Source organism: Choloepus didactylus, chromosome 1, assembly GCF_015220235.1.
Source record: "Choloepus didactylus isolate mChoDid1 chromosome 1, mChoDid1.pri, whole genome shotgun sequence".
NCBI lineage: Eukaryota > Metazoa > Chordata > Mammalia > Pilosa > Megalonychidae > Choloepus > Choloepus didactylus.
This window is the reverse complement of record NC_051307.1, coordinates 819,055-838,715: the sequence shown is the minus strand read 5'-3', so window position 1 is coordinate 838,715 and position 19,661 is coordinate 819,055. Positions and strand designations below refer to the sequence as shown.

At 57.2% G+C, this 19,661-nt stretch overlaps 1 protein-coding gene across 10 annotated transcripts in view; it reads left to right on the top strand.

The window, feature by feature from the left end:
- The window catches only part of PCBP3 (poly(rC) binding protein 3), a 357,863-nt gene extending 339,150 nt beyond the window's left edge, over positions 1–18,713 (top strand). For 8 of the 10 annotated variants that reach the window (XM_037830105.1, XM_037830097.1, XM_037830146.1 and 5 more), the window contains 5 exons: positions 7,720–7,798; positions 8,325–8,384; positions 11,429–11,481; positions 16,595–16,764; positions 18,158–18,713. In XM_037830105.1, coding sequence (XP_037686033.1) covers positions 7,720–7,798; positions 8,325–8,384; positions 11,429–11,481; positions 16,595–16,764; positions 18,158–18,194 — 399 coding nt within the window. In that variant the 3' untranslated portion in view covers positions 18,195–18,713. The remainder of the gene's footprint in view (positions 1–7,719; positions 7,799–8,324; positions 8,385–11,428; positions 11,482–16,594; positions 16,765–18,157) is intronic. The other 2 variants (XM_037830137.1, XM_037830090.1) reach the window with 1 other exon arrangement.
- Positions 18,714–19,661: the final 948 nt, after the last annotated feature.

The following is a 19,661-nucleotide window of genomic DNA, read 5'->3' as shown; positions in this document are numbered from 1 at the left end:
GGCGGGTGCTGTGTGGGGGCAGCCCTGCCTCGGGGCCGCTGGCTTCCGCTGCTCCTTCCCACCGAGCACATTAAAATCTGAGTGTCCGCGCTGGGTGGCGGAGGCACCCGCAGTGAGCGGTGGGGAGAGCAGCGGAAGGCACCTCTGCCTGCGGGCGGCGGTGTGCGGGCCTCGGGGCAGCCCCGCGCCAGAGGGCTTCCCTGTTGGGAGTTTAGACGTGCTGGTGGGTGGGGGCTCTGCTGGTTGGTGCCAGGGAAGAGAGTGGGGGAGAGAAAGCGAAGAGAGGAAGAGAAGAGAAAAGGCCGTGTCTCCGCCGCGGGGAGGAAGGAGGAAGTCGGAGTGCGCTGCGTCGGTGCTGCTTCTGGCCGGTGACGCGACCTGAGATCCTTGGTGGGAGGTCTCTCCTCTCAGCCCCCGGACGTTGTGGCCCGGCAGGAGGGAGGGCGCTCGGGGGGCCGGGCAAGCACGGGGCCTCTGCAGGTGCCCACCCTTGACTTGGGCAGGAGCTGAGCAGCAAGTCTGCAGAGGAATCAGTGGGGTGGGGGGTGCTGAGCATTGACGTAACACTAGGGAAATATTTGAAATACTTGACCCAGCCCCCAGGCGTCTCCCGCATCCTGATCAGGCCCCGGGTTTCGACCTGGGCTGCTTTCTGCTGTAGCTGAACAGACTTCGTTCCGCGGCTGGTGGCCGTGGACGCCCCTTCCGTGAAGAGCTTTCGTTCCAGGAAGCGGGGGCTGCCATCCACCCACACCCAAGTGGACGTGGGGCTGGCCCAGCGGTCCCCACACTCACTGTGACCCCTGCCTGGACTCCTCTCCGGCCCCACAGTTGGTGTGTCCACGCGGCTGCCCCTCCCCGCAGGGTCTCCCAGGCTGTCCAGCCGTGGGGGTTTGGTGACACCAAGTAGAAGGCCCTGAAGAGAGAAAGTCGGGAAGCCGGGGCCTGGTGGTCAGGACGGCCCAGTCCCCACTGGCCGCCGGGTGTGGGAGGTCTTAGACGTACGGAGACGCGCACGAGCCCACGGGCAGGTCCGGGCCGTCTAGAGCTCTGCGACTCCGGGGGCCCGGGGCCTGCACTCCAGGGGGACAGTTTCAACTGGCTGGTTAAGGTTTATTGTTCTTCTCCACGAGAATTGTTGTAAAATCACATGTAAAGATCAGCCGGTGACCATCTGATAAGTGTCTCATGGACTTTCTGTGGCCAGAGAACCACAAGTTCTCCCTCAGGCCTGCTGAGGCCGGACTTTGAGTTGACAGAAGAACGATTTCTCCTCCGAGATTTCCAGAGGGCGTGGGCCCAGCACACGAGTGAGAATGAGAGATGGTGATTGGTTTGCTCGGTTGATTTTTATATCAACTGCTTGTCTTGACCTTCCCCGTGTGACTTTTCCTTTAGGTCTTATAAGTGAGTAGTTTCACCAATTGTTTTGTGTAAGTTCAGACTTTCTCATAATTAGCTGTTATCCTACACCCGCACTGCCTGTGGTAGAGATTTGAAATACTTGGTTATTCATCAGGAAATGGTTTTCGGTGCAAGGAATACTGTTTTCTTATGTCAATATCATGCAGTTGGGTGAGCAGCTATTATTAATAAAATAGTGTAAACTTTCACAAGTTCTTTCTTTTGCAGGCATATAAAATGGAAGACTTGGGTGTTCACTTAGATAATCACTCTTCCAATTTAAACAAAAATAAAAAGAACATTTAAAAGCATAGGTGATGGTTCAGAGGGTGATTTTTATCCAAGGATAGTATTCAATAGGAATTTCAAAAGTCTCAATTTCTTAGAACCCAAATGTAATAATTATGGGAAATATTAATGAATATTAATTTTTTATTTTTTATATCTGCTATATTTTAATATCATTTTTTATTTTTTATTTCTGCTATATTTATTTTAATATTTTATTTTTATTTTTGCTATATTTATTTTTAATACATTTTTTGAATTTTTATTTCTGCTATATTTATTTTTAATATATTTTTTATTTTTTATTTCTGCTATATTTATTTTTTAATACTTTTTAATGAATATCAATTTTATTTCATCATGTAATTGGATATGCAATCTAAATATCTCCATCAAAATAGTGGGCACATGTATCTTATAGTATACTTTTAACAATTGTAACTTCTGGATGTTAAGTTGGTTCATGTGTCAACTTGGCCAGGTGATGGTGCCCAGGTGTCTGGTCAAGCAAGCACTGGCCTAACCGTTACTGCAAGGACATTTGTGGCGGGTTAATGAACCAGAAGGCTGGGTTATTAAATCATCAGTCAGTTGACTGCGGCAGTGACTGATGACATCAACGAAGGGTGTGTCTTCTACAATGAGAGAATTCAGTCAGCTGGATTTAACCCAATTTGTTGAAAACTTGTAAGGGAGAAGAAAGAGAACTTTCATCTCTTCTTTAGCCAGCCAGCCTCTCCTGGGGAGGTCATCGAAGACTTTCATCGGAGTTGCCAGCTCGCTGCCTGCCCTACAGAATTTGGACTCATGCATCCCCACAGTTGCATGAGGCATTTTTATAAAACCTCATATTTACAGATATCTCCTGTTGATTCTGTTTCCTAGACAATCCTGACTAATACAATCTTCCTGAGATTTCTGGGCCCATAAATCAGACACATAGACTATAAGACAACGTATTTCTTAGATCAGAGTATTTCTTTATCTAGTACTAGAACATGCATATTTCTTTGGTACTCCATTTAAAAGGATACTTTCTGTTTTATAATTATTTAAGAATTAGCAGCGTGTACACACACATACACACACACACCCTCGCTGTTGACAGTTTTCCTCCAGATTCTCTGTGCAGACGTCGTGCCCTTTCACCCATGTGCCTGGGAGCTTGTGCTTGGACGTGCAGGCACCCGAGGCGGCACCGAGTCCTGAGCGGTGGGGAGAGCTCGGGCGACTGCCATGGACGCCTCTGCCTGACCAAGTCTCTGGGGTGCTGCTCTTTCCCCGGGGACCTCCCGTGTCCTCCCACGCTCTGCTGGGGTCGGGCCAGGGGCAGGCTCAGGAAGGGGAAGGGGCAGCTGGACGCGGCCTGGAGCAGAGCTGGACGCCTGGGAGCTGCAGGGACACGGCTGGCTCCTCCCCTCGCCCAGCATCACTGCCTGTAATCGCGGAAGAGCGGTTACACTGAGGAGTCGTTTTCTTCTGGGAGGAACTAGCAGACTTCAGAAATGCCTTCTTAGGGGCAAATCTTTATTTCTGGGGATGCTGAAAACAAGTGAGATCACTGCTGTTGGAGTTGATGAAGGTTTGCCAGGTGCTGCCTCGCCCGGGCCGCGCGCCCTGTGGAGCAGGTCCTGCAGCCTTTGTCCCAGGTTCGCCCACAAGGAGCGGAAGCCAGGGGCGCTCGGGTGCCCGGTGCACGAGCCCCGAGGGGCAGGACTGACAGACTCGCCAAGCTCTGGGTTTTAGCCGAGGATATCGGGGCCCTGGGGGTCAGTGGACACCAGTACCCGGCTGCCTGCCCAGAAGCTCATTCTTCGGTGAGTAAACAGTGGCGAGAGGGAGAGACGTCAGGGAAGGGTGCGAGGCCGCCCTGCAGCCCCCAGCTCTCTCCAGGGTCCCGTGGCTCAGCAGGTGGGCTGTGAGCCCGCGGCCCCTGCCGGCCCCTGGGGAGCGCCGCCCAGCCAGGTCCACTCCACAGTCGATGCGAGCAGCACCTCTCCTTGTGCTGGCTCCCCCGGGGGCCGGGCTGTCAGCCACCCCCGAGGTTCCTCCCGGCCTCCCCCTCCTCGGAATCAGAATCTGCATTTTTACAAGACACTTGGGTGGCTTGTTTGCCTGTTGAAGCCTGAGACCCGCTGACGAAGAGGACTGGGCGAGAAGGAAGAACGTGTCTGATGGGGAGGCAAAATTCCAAGAGATAAGCACTGAGAATTTTCCAAAGTTAAAAAAAAAAAAGCCAACCTTCACATTCCGAAATACCAACAAATCCCAGTCAGGATAAATAGAAATTCATGTTAGACATATCAAATAAAATTATATAACACCAAAGACAGAAAGCAAATCTTAAAATTAGTCAGAAAAGAATATTAAAAGGGAAAACTGAGAAAATCAGTTGACTTCTCAATAGCAACAGCCAAGCCAGAAAACAGTGGCAAAATAAAGAAATTGTCAGCCTACAGTTCCATCTCAAGAGGCTCTTTCAAGGACCTAAAAACAGGCGTTTTAGACAAGCAGAAACCAAGGCCGCTGTGGCCAACAGGCTACAGTGAAGGGGCTTCTGGTGGGTGCCCTTCGGAATAAGGAAGGAGATCCCGAAAGGAACATGAGGATCACAAAAAGGAAGGGCTGGCAAAGAACATGGTAAATATCTGGGTGAATGGAAACGAATGTTGACCCTAAAATCAGCATCATTGCTGTCTAATCTGTGGAGTTAATGTAACAGAACTAAATGGACAAAAGGAGCATATAGAGAACACTAGGAGGTGGGTGACAGGAATTAAAACATGTCGTAGGGCTTTATGTCATTCCAGAAGAAGGCAGAAAGATTGAATTTAGACTAGACGTGTGTTAAAATTCCAAGGTGACCACTAGTGGAGCAGAAGTCAGTGTATAACCTCCACAAAAGTAGAGGGGGATATGGGTGGGGAATAATTATTAACCAATCCGAAGGGAGAAAAGAGGGGGAAAGAAAAGAAAAGAAAACCTAGAGTAGCAGGAGAATTAGAAAGTACTAAATAAGATGGCAGAAATGATTCTAAATGTATGGATAATTGTGATTGAAGTAAAAGAATTAAACTTCCCAGTTAAAAATCAGACTGCCAGAATACATTTTTTTAAAAAGCTAAGCAATAGACACACACATAAAACCCAGCAATTTTTTTTTTCAAGAGATACACGTAACATATAAGAACCCATAAAAATTCAAAGAGTGGAAAATGGTATGTCAAGAAAAATACTAACAAGAAATAAAACCCTAGCTACGTTAATATCATGGGGAAAAATACAAGACTTGAGGACAGAAACTGCCTTGGGTCATTATATATTGATAAAAGGTTTCATTCACTTGAAGGTTTAACAGTTCAAAATTTGTATGCCCCTAAAACATAGCTTTCAAAATATATAAAGAAAAAAATTGGCCAACTACAAATAGAACGTGATAGTCATTGTTGTGAGAACGTCACCTGCCTCCCCCTCAGTAATTGTTGGGTTGAGCACGCAGGTACAGAGAAGATTCGGACAGGAGAGCTGGCGGGCCCGACAGGATTGTCATGTATAGGGGACGGTGCCCAGCCAAGCCGTGGACGCCGTGGAAGTGTTCACACTCCTCACTCACGTAACAGCCGTGAAGCAAATCTCCACACCCTTCAAAAATGCAGTCCATTCAGACCATGCTTTTACCATAAAGCAATATAAGGTGAGATCAACCGTGAAAAGATGACTACAAAAACCAAACTGGTCCGTACTGGAGGGTACTAAAGAGGCCCCAAAATCCCAGATAAATGGGGAGACACGCCCTGTTCACAATGGGACACTGGTTATCTTAAAGATGTCGGCTCTTTCCAAACAGATGTGCAGAGGTGACGCAGCTCCCGTCGGTCCCCAGCAGCACTTTCGAGGAACTTGGGGCACTGTTCCTGCATTTCTGTCGGAGGGCAGAGGGCAGGGATCCTCAGACATTCCTGAGGAGGAGAGGGAGAGCGTCCTGCCGGATCTGAAGGCTCGGTACGAAGCGTGGTCACTGGGGCCCTGTGGGGTCAGGAGGGAAAAGTAAACCAGTGGACGGGACCGGAGACCCCGTCACAGACCGCAGGGCACAGCCTGATGTGGGGGCGGCCGCTGCAGGCGGGGACAGCGGGCACCAGGGCCTGGGAAGCCGGGACTGAAGGGGAGGGTGCGGCAGCGGCTCTCGGCTCTCAGCTGGGGACAGTGTCTTGCCCGAGACGTGAAGGTGCAGACCATGAAGGAACGCGCTGACGACTTCAACTGTATGTTTACCTAAAGACGCCACAGGGGAGTGAAACAGCAGGTCACAAACTGAGCTAGGATCTTTTCAGCACACAGAACCCAGGGGGGTCAGCGTCTGAAATGCACAAGGAGTTCATGTGTCAGCAAGACCAACCCAATGGAAAAATGGACAAAAGGCACAGACAAGCATTTCACAGGAAAGGAAGTGAAAATGCAAATTAAAACCACTGTGGTCTCTGTCCTGGCCTGATGGTTGGGGGAGGCCTCACAGCGACCCCAGACCCCAGGCCCTGCCCGGCCGCCCTGTCTGCGTCCAGCCCCCCGGGGTCGAGCACCTGACGCTGAGCCAGGCACCGTGGGGGAGCCTGGTTCCCTTTTACTTTACATTTGTCATCTCCAGGAATGAGGTTTCTTACTTTGTCCTAGGACTGTGTTGTCTCTCCACTGTCAAGATATGTAAAATCAATGGTTTATAATGTAAAAAAAAAAAGGCAGAACTAGTTAAAACTCTCCAGTGTGGAGAGCGCAGCCCCCACACCCAGCTTGAGATATTCATGTGGGGGCAGCCCCCCTGGCCCCCCACGGGCACTGGTGACGGCTGTTTGGGGTAACGTCTCAGGAGGAGTGTCCTGCTCCTACGGAGCGCACGCGCTGAGCCGCTGTCCCTGCCCCTCGGCGCACCCTCCGGCCGCGAGCCTGGGCAGTGGAGCTGCTGGGGTGCCACTCACCGCTCCTGCACCCGCTGCAGGGTCCCAGCGTCCAGCAGGGGCTCTTCCCGGGAGCCGTCCCCCCTGAGAGGCCACCCCGGGACGTCTGCTCCCAGACAGCCCCTCGCCTCAGGAGGTGGGTCCCACAGGGGCGACCCAGACCCCCCGGGGCTGCTCTGCTGTGGGTCCTGCTTTGGGGAAAGCCATTGGGGTCAAGGACACGTACCCCCAGGACATGCCACCCGCCCTTCCGGGCCCTGCCCATGTCTCCCGAGCCTCGTGGGACTCCTGCCCCGGATGGGGGGCATGGGGGACGTCCGGGGGGGTGGGGGCCGGATGCCGAAGCGGGGACTCTGTGCAGCCCCCGGTGGCCCCGCGAGGCCGAGCCCCCACGTTCACCTGTCTCGTCTCTTGTTCTTAGTCTACATGTAAGGAATGACAACCGCGGTGCTGTGGCAGGGTGGGGGCGCAGGAGCAGACGAGGGCCGGCTGCCTGGATGGGGCGCGGGTGCCAGGGCTGCCTCGCCACCACCCTCCTGGCACCCCTGACTTGTGTCCCTGAGCCATCGGTGCGGCCTTCCCCGGAAGGATCCCAGGAAGGGCCACCGTGGGCGGGTGAGGCCTGGGGACCTGGGGTTAGTGGTGGCCAAGCGGAGGTTGCCAAATAGACCCCCAGAGCTCCTGCAAGGCAATGGCCGGGCTTCCTGAGGACCCAGGTGTTGGTCCCGCAGGAGCCGGCTGTCTTGGCTTTGTACTTGGAGCTGCCACCCCACAGGCCTGCTGTCCCCGCACTGCCCCACGCCAGCCTGTGGGTTCGCCAGGGCCTGGGGCAGCCCTCGCTTCTGTCCACTGTCCATGCATGGGTGCCCCTTGGAGCTGCCCCTGCCTGCACAGGGCACCCCCTTCTCCCCATGCTGCCCCTGCCCCTGGCCCCTCTGGAGCCACCAGGCCAAGCCCTCACGCGTCTGCCCTGCACCCACATGGCCGCTGTCTGTGAGTCTGTGACTGCCTTTTATGTGGTGACTGTGTGCGATGACGATAACCTTCTTAGCTCTCGTGTCCCTCCTACCCCCAGCAGCTGACCAAGCTCCACCAGTTGGCCATGCAGCAAACCCCCTTTCCTCCCCTCGGACAGACCAACCCCGCTTTCCCTGGTACGTACCCCCCGCCCTCACCACCTCCTCCTCTCACCCGGGGACACTTGCGCCGAACCCCTCATTCGGTGAGCTGTTGGCACACGTGCAGTCAGGGTGGATGCCAGGCGAGCGCAGCCCCTGCTGGTGGGCACAACGCTGCCAGGGGCGGCCGGGGGGCTGCCTGTCTGTCCCTCCCATGGTTGGCCGAGCCGCGGCCCCGGTCCCCTCCCTGGGTCTGCACCCCGTCGGGCGTCTCCGTGCTGCCCACCTGGGTCCCAGCAGCCCCTGCTCTGGACGCAGCTGCCACCGGCCCTGCGCGTCTTCCCCGAGCGTCGGGGCTCGGACAGGCTGTCTGGCCGCTCCGGGTCCCTCCGGCAGGACAGCGAGGGGCGCGGTGGGCCTGGGGGCTGCCCGCTCGCTGCCGCCCGGGCGCCTCCACGCCTGTCGCTGCGGGCCGGTCGTATTTTGAGCTTCCCTAGTTGCGGTGAGCTTGCTTATCTCCTTGAGGGCAAAACATTAAACCTGTTTCTTCTTTGCTCTCCAGGAGAAAAGCTGCCTCTACACTCCTCCGAAGAAGCTCAGAATCTGATGGGCCCGGCGTCAGGTACCGCGAGCGCTGGCGTGGAGAGGCAGCCAGGGGTGGGCTGCTCTGCGCTGTGGCTGGCAGGGGGACCCCAGGGGGGCCACCCAGATGCGGAGGAGCCGCGGGTCTCCCCGGGACTCTGTCCCCGAGCGGCACAGTGCGGTTGAAGCCTGTGGTGAAGATGTCACGTTACCACGACGGGAGGCGCGGAGGCCCCTAAGGGGAAAGACGACCAGGGCTGAGCCTCCCGCCACCTTCCGACTGTCGTTATGAAAGCTCAGAGAGGGGACGTCCCGGGGCAGAGGGCAGTGGCTGGGGTGGACTCTCCGAGCGCTTCCCGGGGAGGAAACACCACCCTGGACCCCGGGTCACAGCCAGGGCGTCTCCCTGAGGGAGGGGCGTTTTCCGGGGTCGGCTGCCACCCGTCCCGCTGAGTGTCCTCACGCCGCCTCCAGGCAGGCCCCCATGGTGGCTCCACACGCCCCCCCTCTTTGCCTGCGGCGGGGGTCAGTCTGAGCAGTGCCAGGATGAGGGGCACACGCCGGCGGGCTCCAGAGGCCAGAGCATGGGCCCTGGCCCCCCATGCACACAGGTCCGCTCCTTCACAGCACTGTTTCTGATTAGGTTAATTTAATGCAAAACTTAATTAATGAAAATTGGAGGAAAGTGTTTTTAGAATGTGTGTGATTACAGAACTGGATCCCAATCATGACAAAATTACACACCTGGCCGTCAGCGCACCTGGGCAAACGCCCCGTCTCTAAGCCCTCCCCGTCTGTAGGGGCGTCTGCCAGGGGTGGCCGGGCCGGACCCTGCCGGTGTCCTCGTGTGGACCCGCAGTGCACACGTGGAGCAGGCGGGTGGGGGCGCTGAGGCTCGAACGCCTACAGCCAGCGTCTTCCCCGCCCCGTGGGTTGACCCGGGAAAGTATTCTTTGTTCCCGGCCCGTGGACTGTCAACATCCGCACTGTTTAATTACAGTGTCTCAAGAAAAATGGATGCAGGCTTTCAACAGTTCAGTCTACACACTGTTAGTTGAATTTTCATTTCCTGTTAAAAAGGATTTTGACACTTTCCTCCCTTGATCAAAATGTACGGAGTTCAGCAGCTCTGACTGCTCTGTACTCACCCCGAGCTCTGCCCTACTCAGAGCCCCGGGCACGGCAGGGCCAGGGAGGGTCCAGATGACAGTTTAGGTGTCACCAGTTATGGAATATGTGTGCTTGAGAAACCTAGTAATTGTTGCGTTTGAAATAGCTATATTAGAAGATGAGAATGAAAAATAACAGTTTGGAATGAATTGATTCATTTAACACCTATCACCTGAGCCCCCGTGTGCCTCAGCCACAGGCTCAGTCTTGGGGCTCAGTCTCGGGGCTCACTCGGGGCAGGGAGAAGGGAGCTTTAGATGACACAAGTACCGTGGAGGAGAAAGAAAACCAAGGGGAAGGGGGATCACTGTGTGTGGGGGGGGGGGTGACTGTAAATGGGCAGTGGGAGGGTCGGCGGCGGCTCAGGGCCTCTGGAGGGGAAGGGTCTTCGGAAGGGGCAATCCTGGGGAGAGCTTGGCCCCAGAGGGCTGCTGAGGAGGGCAGAGCTGGGGTGGGGGCAGGAGGCCTGTGTGGCAGGAACGGAGCATGGGGGAGGAGGTGGGCCCTGAGGATTTGGAGCCGAGTGGGGACAGCACTGAAGTGGGTTGTTTCCAGACCCCCTGGGCCAATGCAGCCAGATGAGGGGCAAGTGGGGAGCAGGTCCAGCAAGGACCAGGGTGGGGAGAAGAGCTCAGACTCACTCTGGAACCTTCTGGCGGTGGGTGGAGAGAGAGCTTGGCACCCCTGAGTCTGAGCTGAGCTTCAGGGCCGGGGACGCTGCAGGGCTGGGGGCAGGATGGCAAGGGTCTCCACCGTGGGGTGCCAGGTTTGAGATGCCTCTTAGATGAGGAAATGGAAACTTTGGGCAAAAAGTGAGAGGGTCGCCTGAAGCCCCTGCCTAAGAGCCGAGCTCAGCCCAGGCCCCTGGGGCAGCCTCCGCGCTCGCTGCCCCTGCCACACCTCCTCGCCACAGCCACTGCCCCTGCCCATTGGCCCCTTTGTGTGTTGTCCAGCACTGTAAATCTGTGTTTTATTGTCACTTCTCCTGCAGCACAAGTAGATCTTGTATTTTAACTCTGAAAAATTGTCTTATGTCATGGGTGCTGAACTGGGATTTTTACAGATAAAAACAGGGCTGTAAGATAAATTAGACCCGTGCTTCATTCTTTGCCATAAGGAGGATATCTATGTAGAAATACGGACTTTCGTTATGTCCAGCACCTGCTTTTCAAGTCTGGATGAGATGTTGGGGCTCCTTGTCTCCACCAGAACTACAAGGTGGGCCTGGGGCCACCAGAGCTGCACTGTGTGTAGTTCTCGGCACCACCAGGCTCAGTCCCTCCGCAGCGGCACTTGGACATTAGCTCAGAAGACGCAGCGCCACCCCCCCCCCCCACTGTTGGCTGCGCAACTGCAGCTGGCACCAGGCAGGGTTGCACCAGGAAGCTGGCCCGTGGGTCCATCGGGAGGGTTGAAGGAGCTGCTCTGAACCAGGGGTCCCTGAGAACTGAGGGAGAACAGGCCCCCAGCCAGCCGAGGGCATTACACGGCCTCCTGAGACCAGCTCGGCTGGGCCCGCTGTGTCCTGCGTCCTGCTGGGGCCTGAGAGTGTCTGCACCACACAGTGGGGTGCCCTGCCACTCAGCTCAGTGCTCTCCACTGTTTGTGAGAAGTGTCATGAAAGATACACAGACCTAGCAGAAGCTTTTTAAATGATGTGTCCAAAATGGAAAAGTGAAACCTCATTCTACTTGGATTTGTCTTTTTCCTTGTTTTCTTTTTTTGAGAGCAGCTAGGACTCAGGAGGTTGGATCTGCAGTTTGGGGCTGAAAGCTCAAAGGGCTCTGGGTCTCTGAGCTGTGGTGGCTCCTCATCCTCAGGCCTCACCTGGCCCAGCTGAGGGTGGAAGAGCAGTGGGGTGTGGCCACATGTGGTCCTTGTGCCAGCCTGACTGTGTCCCCTTGGTATGCCCAGGTCTGGATGCCAGTCCCCCGGCCAGCACCCATGAGCTCACCATTCCCAATGATGTGAGTATGCCCCCTTGGACCTTCCTGTGCTCCCGTGGGGACACCTGGGCATGGGGTGGCCAACAGCTCTGCATCTTTGGGCAGAGGGGCCCATGGGGAGCCACCACTTAGTTCCTCTCTCACCTGCTCCTGATCCTATCGAATATCCCTGTGCAGTGTTTCTTTTCTTTACCTCACTCCTTTCTCATCTTAAATGAGTTTAATTTTCATAGAAGATATGTAATTTTACAGCCCTAAGCTATTAAACAAGGAGCTTATACAAGGGTTTAGTCAGAACTCAGGTGTCCAAGGCTGGGCTGGAGAAGCTAAGGTCCCAGTTAATCCAGTGTTGCCATGAAAGTGCTGCATTGGCTCAGGGTCGGCCCTTGAGGAATCGGGGTGCCCAGGAGTGAACCCCACTACAGCAATAGCCCTGTGTGCCATGCTTTTTCTGGAGGGGGTTTGGATTTCTCTGTGAGTCTGCTCAAGGTCTGACCCTCTCCGTAAGCATGAACTCCAGCAGACCTGAGATTAGCGGGGTTCCTGTGTCTACATGCGCTGCGATCCATTCATGCTTCAGGTGTGGCCTCACGAGCTCCCCTCAATATAGTCCGTCACTAGTCCTATTGGGAGGCAGAATCATTCTTTTAATCCTTGGATGATCCTAAGAATGTTGACTTATGATCCCAAAACCAAGACACCAGAGAGTGTGTGGGCCATGTGCTTTTTACAGGTAATAGCCAGAGCAGCAAGGACAGAGCCCCTCTGGGTTTAGAAAGTGGCAAAGGCTGGATGTGCCACCTCTCTCATTCAAGTATCAATAGGCATTTTCTACCCTGGAACTGTGGGCTCCAAGTACCTTCATTGTTTGGCAATAACCAGGTCAGCCCCTCACACCAGTCAGGCAGCACATCTTAGTGCTTAGTTACATACAGTAACCTGTAGCGGCAACTGGTTTGGAAATTCAGAGAGATTACCAGTGCTGTGCATTAAAGGAGGAAACATCAGGCACCTGGAGTAGAGGACCAATGAGGCCTTCTCACTAGGCTGCCATTTAAGAGCTAGAAGAGCCTGTCCTTGCTTTTCAAGATGAGGAGCTTGAGAGATCCCTGCAGGGAGGTACAGGCTGGTAGTGCCATTCTAGGCCTCCTTCTTCCCCAGGGCCACTTGGGCATGGATCCACCCCAGGCTCTGTTCTGCCCTGCCTCACCTCAGAGCAGCATGGGGACTGCAGGGACTCTATGTGGCTCTGCTCATCCAGCCTTCTGGCTCCCATGAGCATTTCTGAGGTCTGGGCAACCTGAAAAGCAGCAAGAGAAACCATCTCAGGCCTGGAGGAGTCACAGCTGTTTGCCTTCTTGCATGGGATAAAGTTCTACCATGAGTCCTTAAAGGAAAAGGATTTCTGTTTCCAGTGGCTTTTTGCAGCCTTCCCCCCACTCCTCTACCCTCCCTTCTCTCTCCCTCCTTCTCCCCCCCTCCTCCTCCCACTGAATGATTCCTTTGGCATCTGAAGCCTCTGGCTGTTTGCTGAATCTTTTCACCCAAATGATGAAATGGAATGCTCAGCAGATTTTTTTCTTTTAAGCCTAAAAATCTAAATCATTCTTTCACTATTATCTGGTATCTCATCTTATCCCACATTAGTTTTAAAACTGAAATAAGCCTATAAAAGAGGCTGCAAGCATCTCTGGGGAGCTGTTTATAACATCTCCTGTGGCCAACTTAGGGGAATGAGGGACGAGCCGGTCCCCAGGCTCACGAGCAGCCCCCTCCCCTCCCCCCAGGAGTGACTTCCAGTGAAGGGAAAGCTCCTCCTCGGAAGGAAGGCGACGTTCCCGGCCGCCTGCCTGGAGCACACCCTTGGCCCTTCTTTGCAGCGGGACCTGCTGGCAGCATCGTTAGGAGGGCTCTCTCCTGCCCACCCCACACCCCCCGAAGCACCTGTGTGGGATGGCACCTGGGCCACAGGTTCAGAGGTGTTCCCACGTCAGCCGACAGCGCCACATGTGGCAGCCTCCTGCCATGTCTTGGAGAAAAAGGCAGGAATCACAATATGCATGTTTGTTCTGACACTTGCCCATCAACTTGTTGAGCTCTTTCTCATGGTCAAAATTAGATCATCTCAAGGGAAATTATGCTGATGTTTGCAAGTCACCACTGATCACCAAAAAGAAGGAGCTTCTTGATCACAGGCACATCTGTTACTGACGCAGAACACTGCACATGTCTGGTAGAGCAGCCAGGCTGCCCTCACCCCTGGGAGCAGAGGCTGGGGCCAGGGGCCCAGGAGCCAAGGCACGTGAGGAGTCCCCGGCAGCCCTGGGGTGGTCCCTGCGCCCATCCCAGCTCTCTGGTTCCATTTCTGACCCACTGTGGGCCGCCCTCCCCTCCAAGTCTGCCTTCATCCAGGCGGTCACCCCCGCCCTGCCCTGAGCACCCAGCACCTGCCTGCTGAGGCTCCAGCACCTTCACCTGGTCCCGGTCTGCAGAAATGCCCGGGGCCTTCTTGCTGGGAGTGTTTTGACAGTTTTCTTTAAATGCCCAGTGGCGGCACACAGGGTGAGAGGAGGCAGCTCATTTCCCAGGCTGACTTCACACAGATGGGGCGCCTTGGCTGCGGGGCCCAGCTGTGCCTCCTCACTGGCATCGAGGTCCTGGAGCAGACTGAGCTAGTGCAGAGCGAGCTGCTATATCTTGCGTCTTCCTCCTTGATCCCAAACTTTCCATTGCCGCTCTGCTGGGGATCGAGTCACGCCCCCACAAAGGACATGTGCCAGTCTCAGCCTGCGTCCCTGTGGTTGTGCACCTGCTGTAAACAGGGCCTTCGAAGACGTCATTACCAGGGAAGGTGTGGGCTCATTTGCAAATACGATCTCTGAAGACCCCATTAGGTGAGGCCAGCTTGAATCTGCGTGATTGGAGTCCTTCCAAGCAAAAGAAGTTTGGCCATAGTCCTTCAGAAGCAGCCAGAGGAGGCGAGAGGAAGCCAGAGGGGTGGACTCAAGAGACATCCATGGGACACAGTGTGGCTGGAACGCCAGACCCCAGAGCACACAGCCCTGCCAATGCCATGATGGTGGAGCCCTGGCCCCCAAGTCTCCGAGAGCACAGTTGAAGCCAGCCCACTGGGTGGCACTTGCCGTAGCAGCCCCGGCAAACCTCAGCAGCTGAGCTGCCTGCAGCCCCATGTCTGTCCACCAGGAGGGCAGCACCACCATGCATTTCTGCTTGGCGTGACCAGTTTCTTCTGGAAGGAGGGGCAAAGGGGCTGCAGGAGGTGCCCCACAGACCTGGAGAGCAGCTGTGGGGCAGCTCCGGTCCTTGGGATGTCTGCACCAGGGATGGGCCGACATCAGGGAGGAGCTCGAGGTGAGCAGAATGGGAGCAGGGCAGGAAGAAGGCCCCGGAAAGACAGGGCCAGTGTGAGTTGGAAAATAAGAGGAGGACACTGCAGAAATGACTCAGGACGAAGACGGGTTCTGTGTGTCAAACAGGAAATCATTTCCTTGAAACAGGCTTTTGGGAGGAGAAACGAAACCGACTGTGCAGCAAACAGGAAGATGCAGGGAAGGCGGACACAAGGGTTTCCCTTGGGAGGCAGCTGTGTGTGGGAGCCAGGTCCCTCTTTTGCGTCTGTGTCCTGCGTGGGGGCTGTGGACGCCCCAGGTGGCCACGTTCCTATTCCAAGCATGGGCAATGCTGCTGGTTCCAGGGTCAGAGGGGAGCAGCGGCCTCGGTGCACGCGCTTCCCACTCCAAAAGCCCTGGAGAACTGGGAGAGCGAGCCAGGGTGTGGGCGGCCCGGGGAAGTGGGCAGGGCCTGGGGAGGTTGGAGGTGCCTAGTGATGTGGGTGGGGGTCCTGGGAGGTGGGCAGGGCCCAGGAGGAGTGGGTGGGCCGAAAGCTTGGGCTGGAGGTGGCTGAGCATGGGCTCTGGGACTGTGAATCCTGTGGGTTTTTGCAAAGGCTGTTTTACGGTCTGGCGAGACAGCGGGCATCACCTGGGAAACTAGCGGGGCCACCTTCAAGTTGAGCAGAATTGCAGCCCCGAGAGCTGGTTGGTGTCGCAGGTGCATCCAGCCCGTTGGCATCGCTTCCCGACACTTAGCTCTGGGGTCAGTTCACACCTGGAACCGGATTTTCTCTGCTGGATCCCCACTTCCGGCACCCCATCCCACATCCCTCCATCTAATACACTATCGCCCTGAGAACAGACGTGTTTTTTGGCCCTTAATTTCACAGGCTCTGAACACCCCTTGGTTGCAGCTGTCTGTCCCCACGGAGAGGCGACCCAGAGGCTCTGCCACGCAGGGCCGCCTTCCAGGCCTGCTGCCCGGTGCCTTCCCTTCTGCCCGGGTGCTCCCTCCAATGCTCTCTCTGCCCCTTTGCCACCCGCCATTCTCTGGGCGGCCCCTCCACCTTTCACTGCCTCTCCCTGTGAGCAGTTAGCTCTGGGCCCAGCTGTCCCCCCAGCAGGCCAACCGCGGTGGGCCCTCAGCACCCCAGGGCCGGGTCTTGGCTCCGAGCTGGCCCAGCTTGTGTCCTGGCTGCTGTGGGTCCCAGCTCACCGCGGCACAGCGTGGCCAGAGGACACTGCATCCTATCCTTGACAGAGGGCAAAAAAGGCAAGGAGAGGGAAATTTGCTGCTGTCAGAATATCATCCAGCAGATTAATCTCAAACAGGCATGTAGTGGCAGGAGCTTTACTCGGCTCCAGACAAGCATTGGTCCAGCAGTACTTGCTGCTTGCTCTCTGTGTCGGGGCCCCCAGCCCTGCAGGTGAGCAGGGCAGGTGCAGCTGGCCCTGCCCTCTGTCCTTGGTGCCCACCTGGATGCTTGGGCTCCCAGAGGAAACCAGGTGGCATGATGTGGCTACGTGACGCTCAGGCCTCTCAGCCCACGGCCAGAGCCCCGGGGTGCTTCTCACCCATGGGGACCCTCGGCCATGGCAGCTCCAGGGCCAAAAGGCAGGGGCCCCAGCCAGCAGGGCCACCCTTCCAGAAGCAACGAGTCCACAGATGTGGGGGAGCCAGGGTGGCAGCCCCCGCCCCGTGGTCTCCCCTTGGCTCTGCCTGCTGTCCACACGGGGCTGCCCTGGGCTCCTCGCTGAGAACCCCCCATCCTCTCTTCTAGCTAATAGGTTGTATAATTGGACGCCAAGGGACCAAAATCAATGAGATTCGACAGATGTCCGGAGCACAGATCAAAATCGCCAATGCCACGGAAGGGTCCTCAGAGCGCCAGATCACCATCACAGGGACCCCGGCCAACATCAGCCTCGCCCAGTATCTCATCAACGCCAGGTGAGTGGTGGGCAGGGCCTCCCGGGCTGGGCGCCAGAGAAGGAGGGCCCCAGGGGTCCATGCAGGGGCTCAGGGGGCCCTGCTGGCCAAGGCCTGGGCCCCTCCACCCCGGAGCTCTGGGCCCAGACGCCTGAGCCTGGGTGGCGTGTCCATGGGTGGGCGCCCAGGGCACTGCCTCCTCGGTGGCTTCTCGTTGGCCTGGGATATAGGGACAGCGTGGCCCCAAGCCACTCAGTGCAGTTAGAAAGCCGTAGCATGTCCAGGACAGCAAATGCCCGTTTAGTCCAAGATGAGTCCCCGGACGTCCTGTAGAGGTCCCGGCCCTTGTCCACGCAGAGTGACCTGGAAAGCGGCTTTTCAGGATTTCCTGTTTCTGGTCCTCATTGTTCAGTCTCAAAGGGAAGTGTCAGAACTGGGACTGAAGGGCAAACTCGGCAGGCCCGCTGCTCTGTCCCTTGTCGGAGCCAGGGTGGGCAGCACGCCAGGCCGTGACACCGGCTTGCCGCTGTGCTTGGCGTGAGGGACGCCCAGGGGTGGCAGGCAGCCGCGGGTGTGGGTGGAGAAGGGACCCCGCTGCCCAGCCTTGCCACCATCCTGTGGGGTTTCTCCCAGGTCCATGTGGCCCCTGCCAGGGCCAGGCAGGGCCTCCAAGAGCTCTTATCCCCGCAGCTGTGGCCTTCCTGTGCCGGCCGCTGGGCCCAGGCGCTGCCCGGTGGGTATTGGTGCCGGTGGCTCCCGCGCCCCCTTTGTGCCCGGGCCCGGCAGCAGGAGAGCGGCCGGCACAGCGCAGGGTCGGGGCTGGTGGGCCCGTGCCCTCTGCCAGCGGAGAGTCAGTGGGAGGGCTACAGGCTTCACAGACCTTGGGCTGGGTCACTCTGCACGTGGGTGTCCCCCTCCCCAAAACGGCCTGTGGAGCCATGGAACTGAGAGAGGCCGGGGTCAGGCGGCCCCACTGTCAGCCCCTGGGGTGGGGCCGGGGCTGCACTCACCTCAGACAGGGACAGGCCCCCTGTGCCCGCTCCCTCCCCAGGCGGCCGCACCCTCCTCCCAGGAGGGCCCCTGGGGCTTCTTGGCAGCTCGAGGTGATCCAGGGAGGGGCTGACCTGCCCCAACAGAGGGTCCTCGGGCTCCTCATCGAGCCTGCCCAGCAGCGATTCCTGTGGGTGCCGTCCCCTCGCCCTCCAGGGCTGAGGGTCATCACCCTCAGGGCCGTGACACCACCGTGGGTGCCCCAGGCCCCTGGGGACAAGATAGAGATGGGAGACACCAGGTCCACTGGGGACAGGGAGGAGATGGGGGCGCCCCGGGTCCCTGGGGGCTCTGCCGGGCCTGCTGGGTGTCACCCCCACCCGTGTGACGCCTTTGAAGCGACCCCCCTGCCTGTCCGTTCTAGGCTGACGTCTGAGGTCACCGGGATGGGGGCGCTCTAGCCCCCCGTCGCCGCCCCACGGCTGCCCCTGCGCCCCGCCCGCCCCTGCAGCGGCGCCCTGGACGGGATTTTCTTTACCGCCGAAAAGCGTAGCTGCACCCTCCCGCCCCTCCGCGGGGCCCGGTGTCCCGGTGTCGCGGCCCCTCGCCCCTGACATGCTCTTCACGTGTAGACTCACGCGGCTCCAGCCTGTTACTTTCAGTACCTTGTGACTTCTTAGAGACGTTGCTGCTTAGTGTAGACGTGACCCACCCGTTTCAAGAGTCGAGTTGGCACCTGGCAGCTCCTGTGACCCGCCCTCGCGAGCCCTGGCCGCTTCCGTCCCTCCCCACTCCGGCCCCGCGCGGCCACCAGTGTCCCGGCTCGTGCGTCCACCTGGGTCCTGTCCTGGGGTCGGGGCTCTGGGGGTGCTGGTCTGGTCCCTAGGAGTGGGGAGGCAGGGAGGCCTGTGCGTGCACGTGCGTGTGCATGGGCGTGCGCGTGTGTGCACACACCGCCCGCATTGGAGCTCAATAAATGTCTGCGCTCCCAACCAGCTCTGGCTCGTCTCTGTGTGTCCACCCACCTGCCATGCACTCAGCCCCCCCTGCTCACACACATGCACACTAACTACACGTGTGTGCGCCTGCAAGCACACTCGTGCACACACATGCACACTTGCACATGCAGGCAGCACACGCACACGCGCACACAAACTCACACTATGCACGCTCACATACGTCTGTCTGTGTGACCTCCTCTTTCGGCCTGCCTTCTCTGAAAGCAGCTTGGCTTCTTCCTGACGCAGGAGGATTCCACTGCCTTTTTCCCCAGCCCATTTTTTAATGTTTAACTTGCATAACTCATTGTATTTTTATATTTGTAAAATGTCAAAAACGACAGCCCATCCCTGCCCCTGCGCCAAAGTGCCTGTTTCTAGTGGCGGCACTCGCCCCTCCCGCCACCTGCTGCCGGCACGGAGGCCGCGCTGGCGTGAGCACACCTGTCCCCTCGCTCGCGCGCGTGCTCTCGCCCACACACCCGCACGGTCTCCAGTGGAACAGTTTTCAACAGTGGATCCGTTTACCTGCTGAAACTGGGTGGGGAATTCCCCAGACCTTCCGCCAAGGACACGGACAGGCGGGGCCCACGGCCGCCGGGGAGCCTGCTGCTCGGACGGGGGGGTGCAGAGGGTCCCCCCGGGCCCCTCCTCCCGCTCCCCGCAGCTCCCCTCCCCTCCTCTCCTCCCCGCTCCAGCTCTCTGTCATTCCCTCCCTGCTCTGTCCCTTTCTTCTCCAGGCAGCTCTCTTCCTTGTTTTCCTGTCTCAGAATTCCCAGAACCTTCCTCTCTGCCTCTACTGGGTTCACTGCAGCCATTCACAGAATTGTTTGCTCAGCTCACTCGGCAGCCAACAGGCCTCTTCACCTGTGCTGACCCTTACCACCTGCAGCTGAGCCCCTTTGACTGCTGAAGCCCTGGGCGGGACAC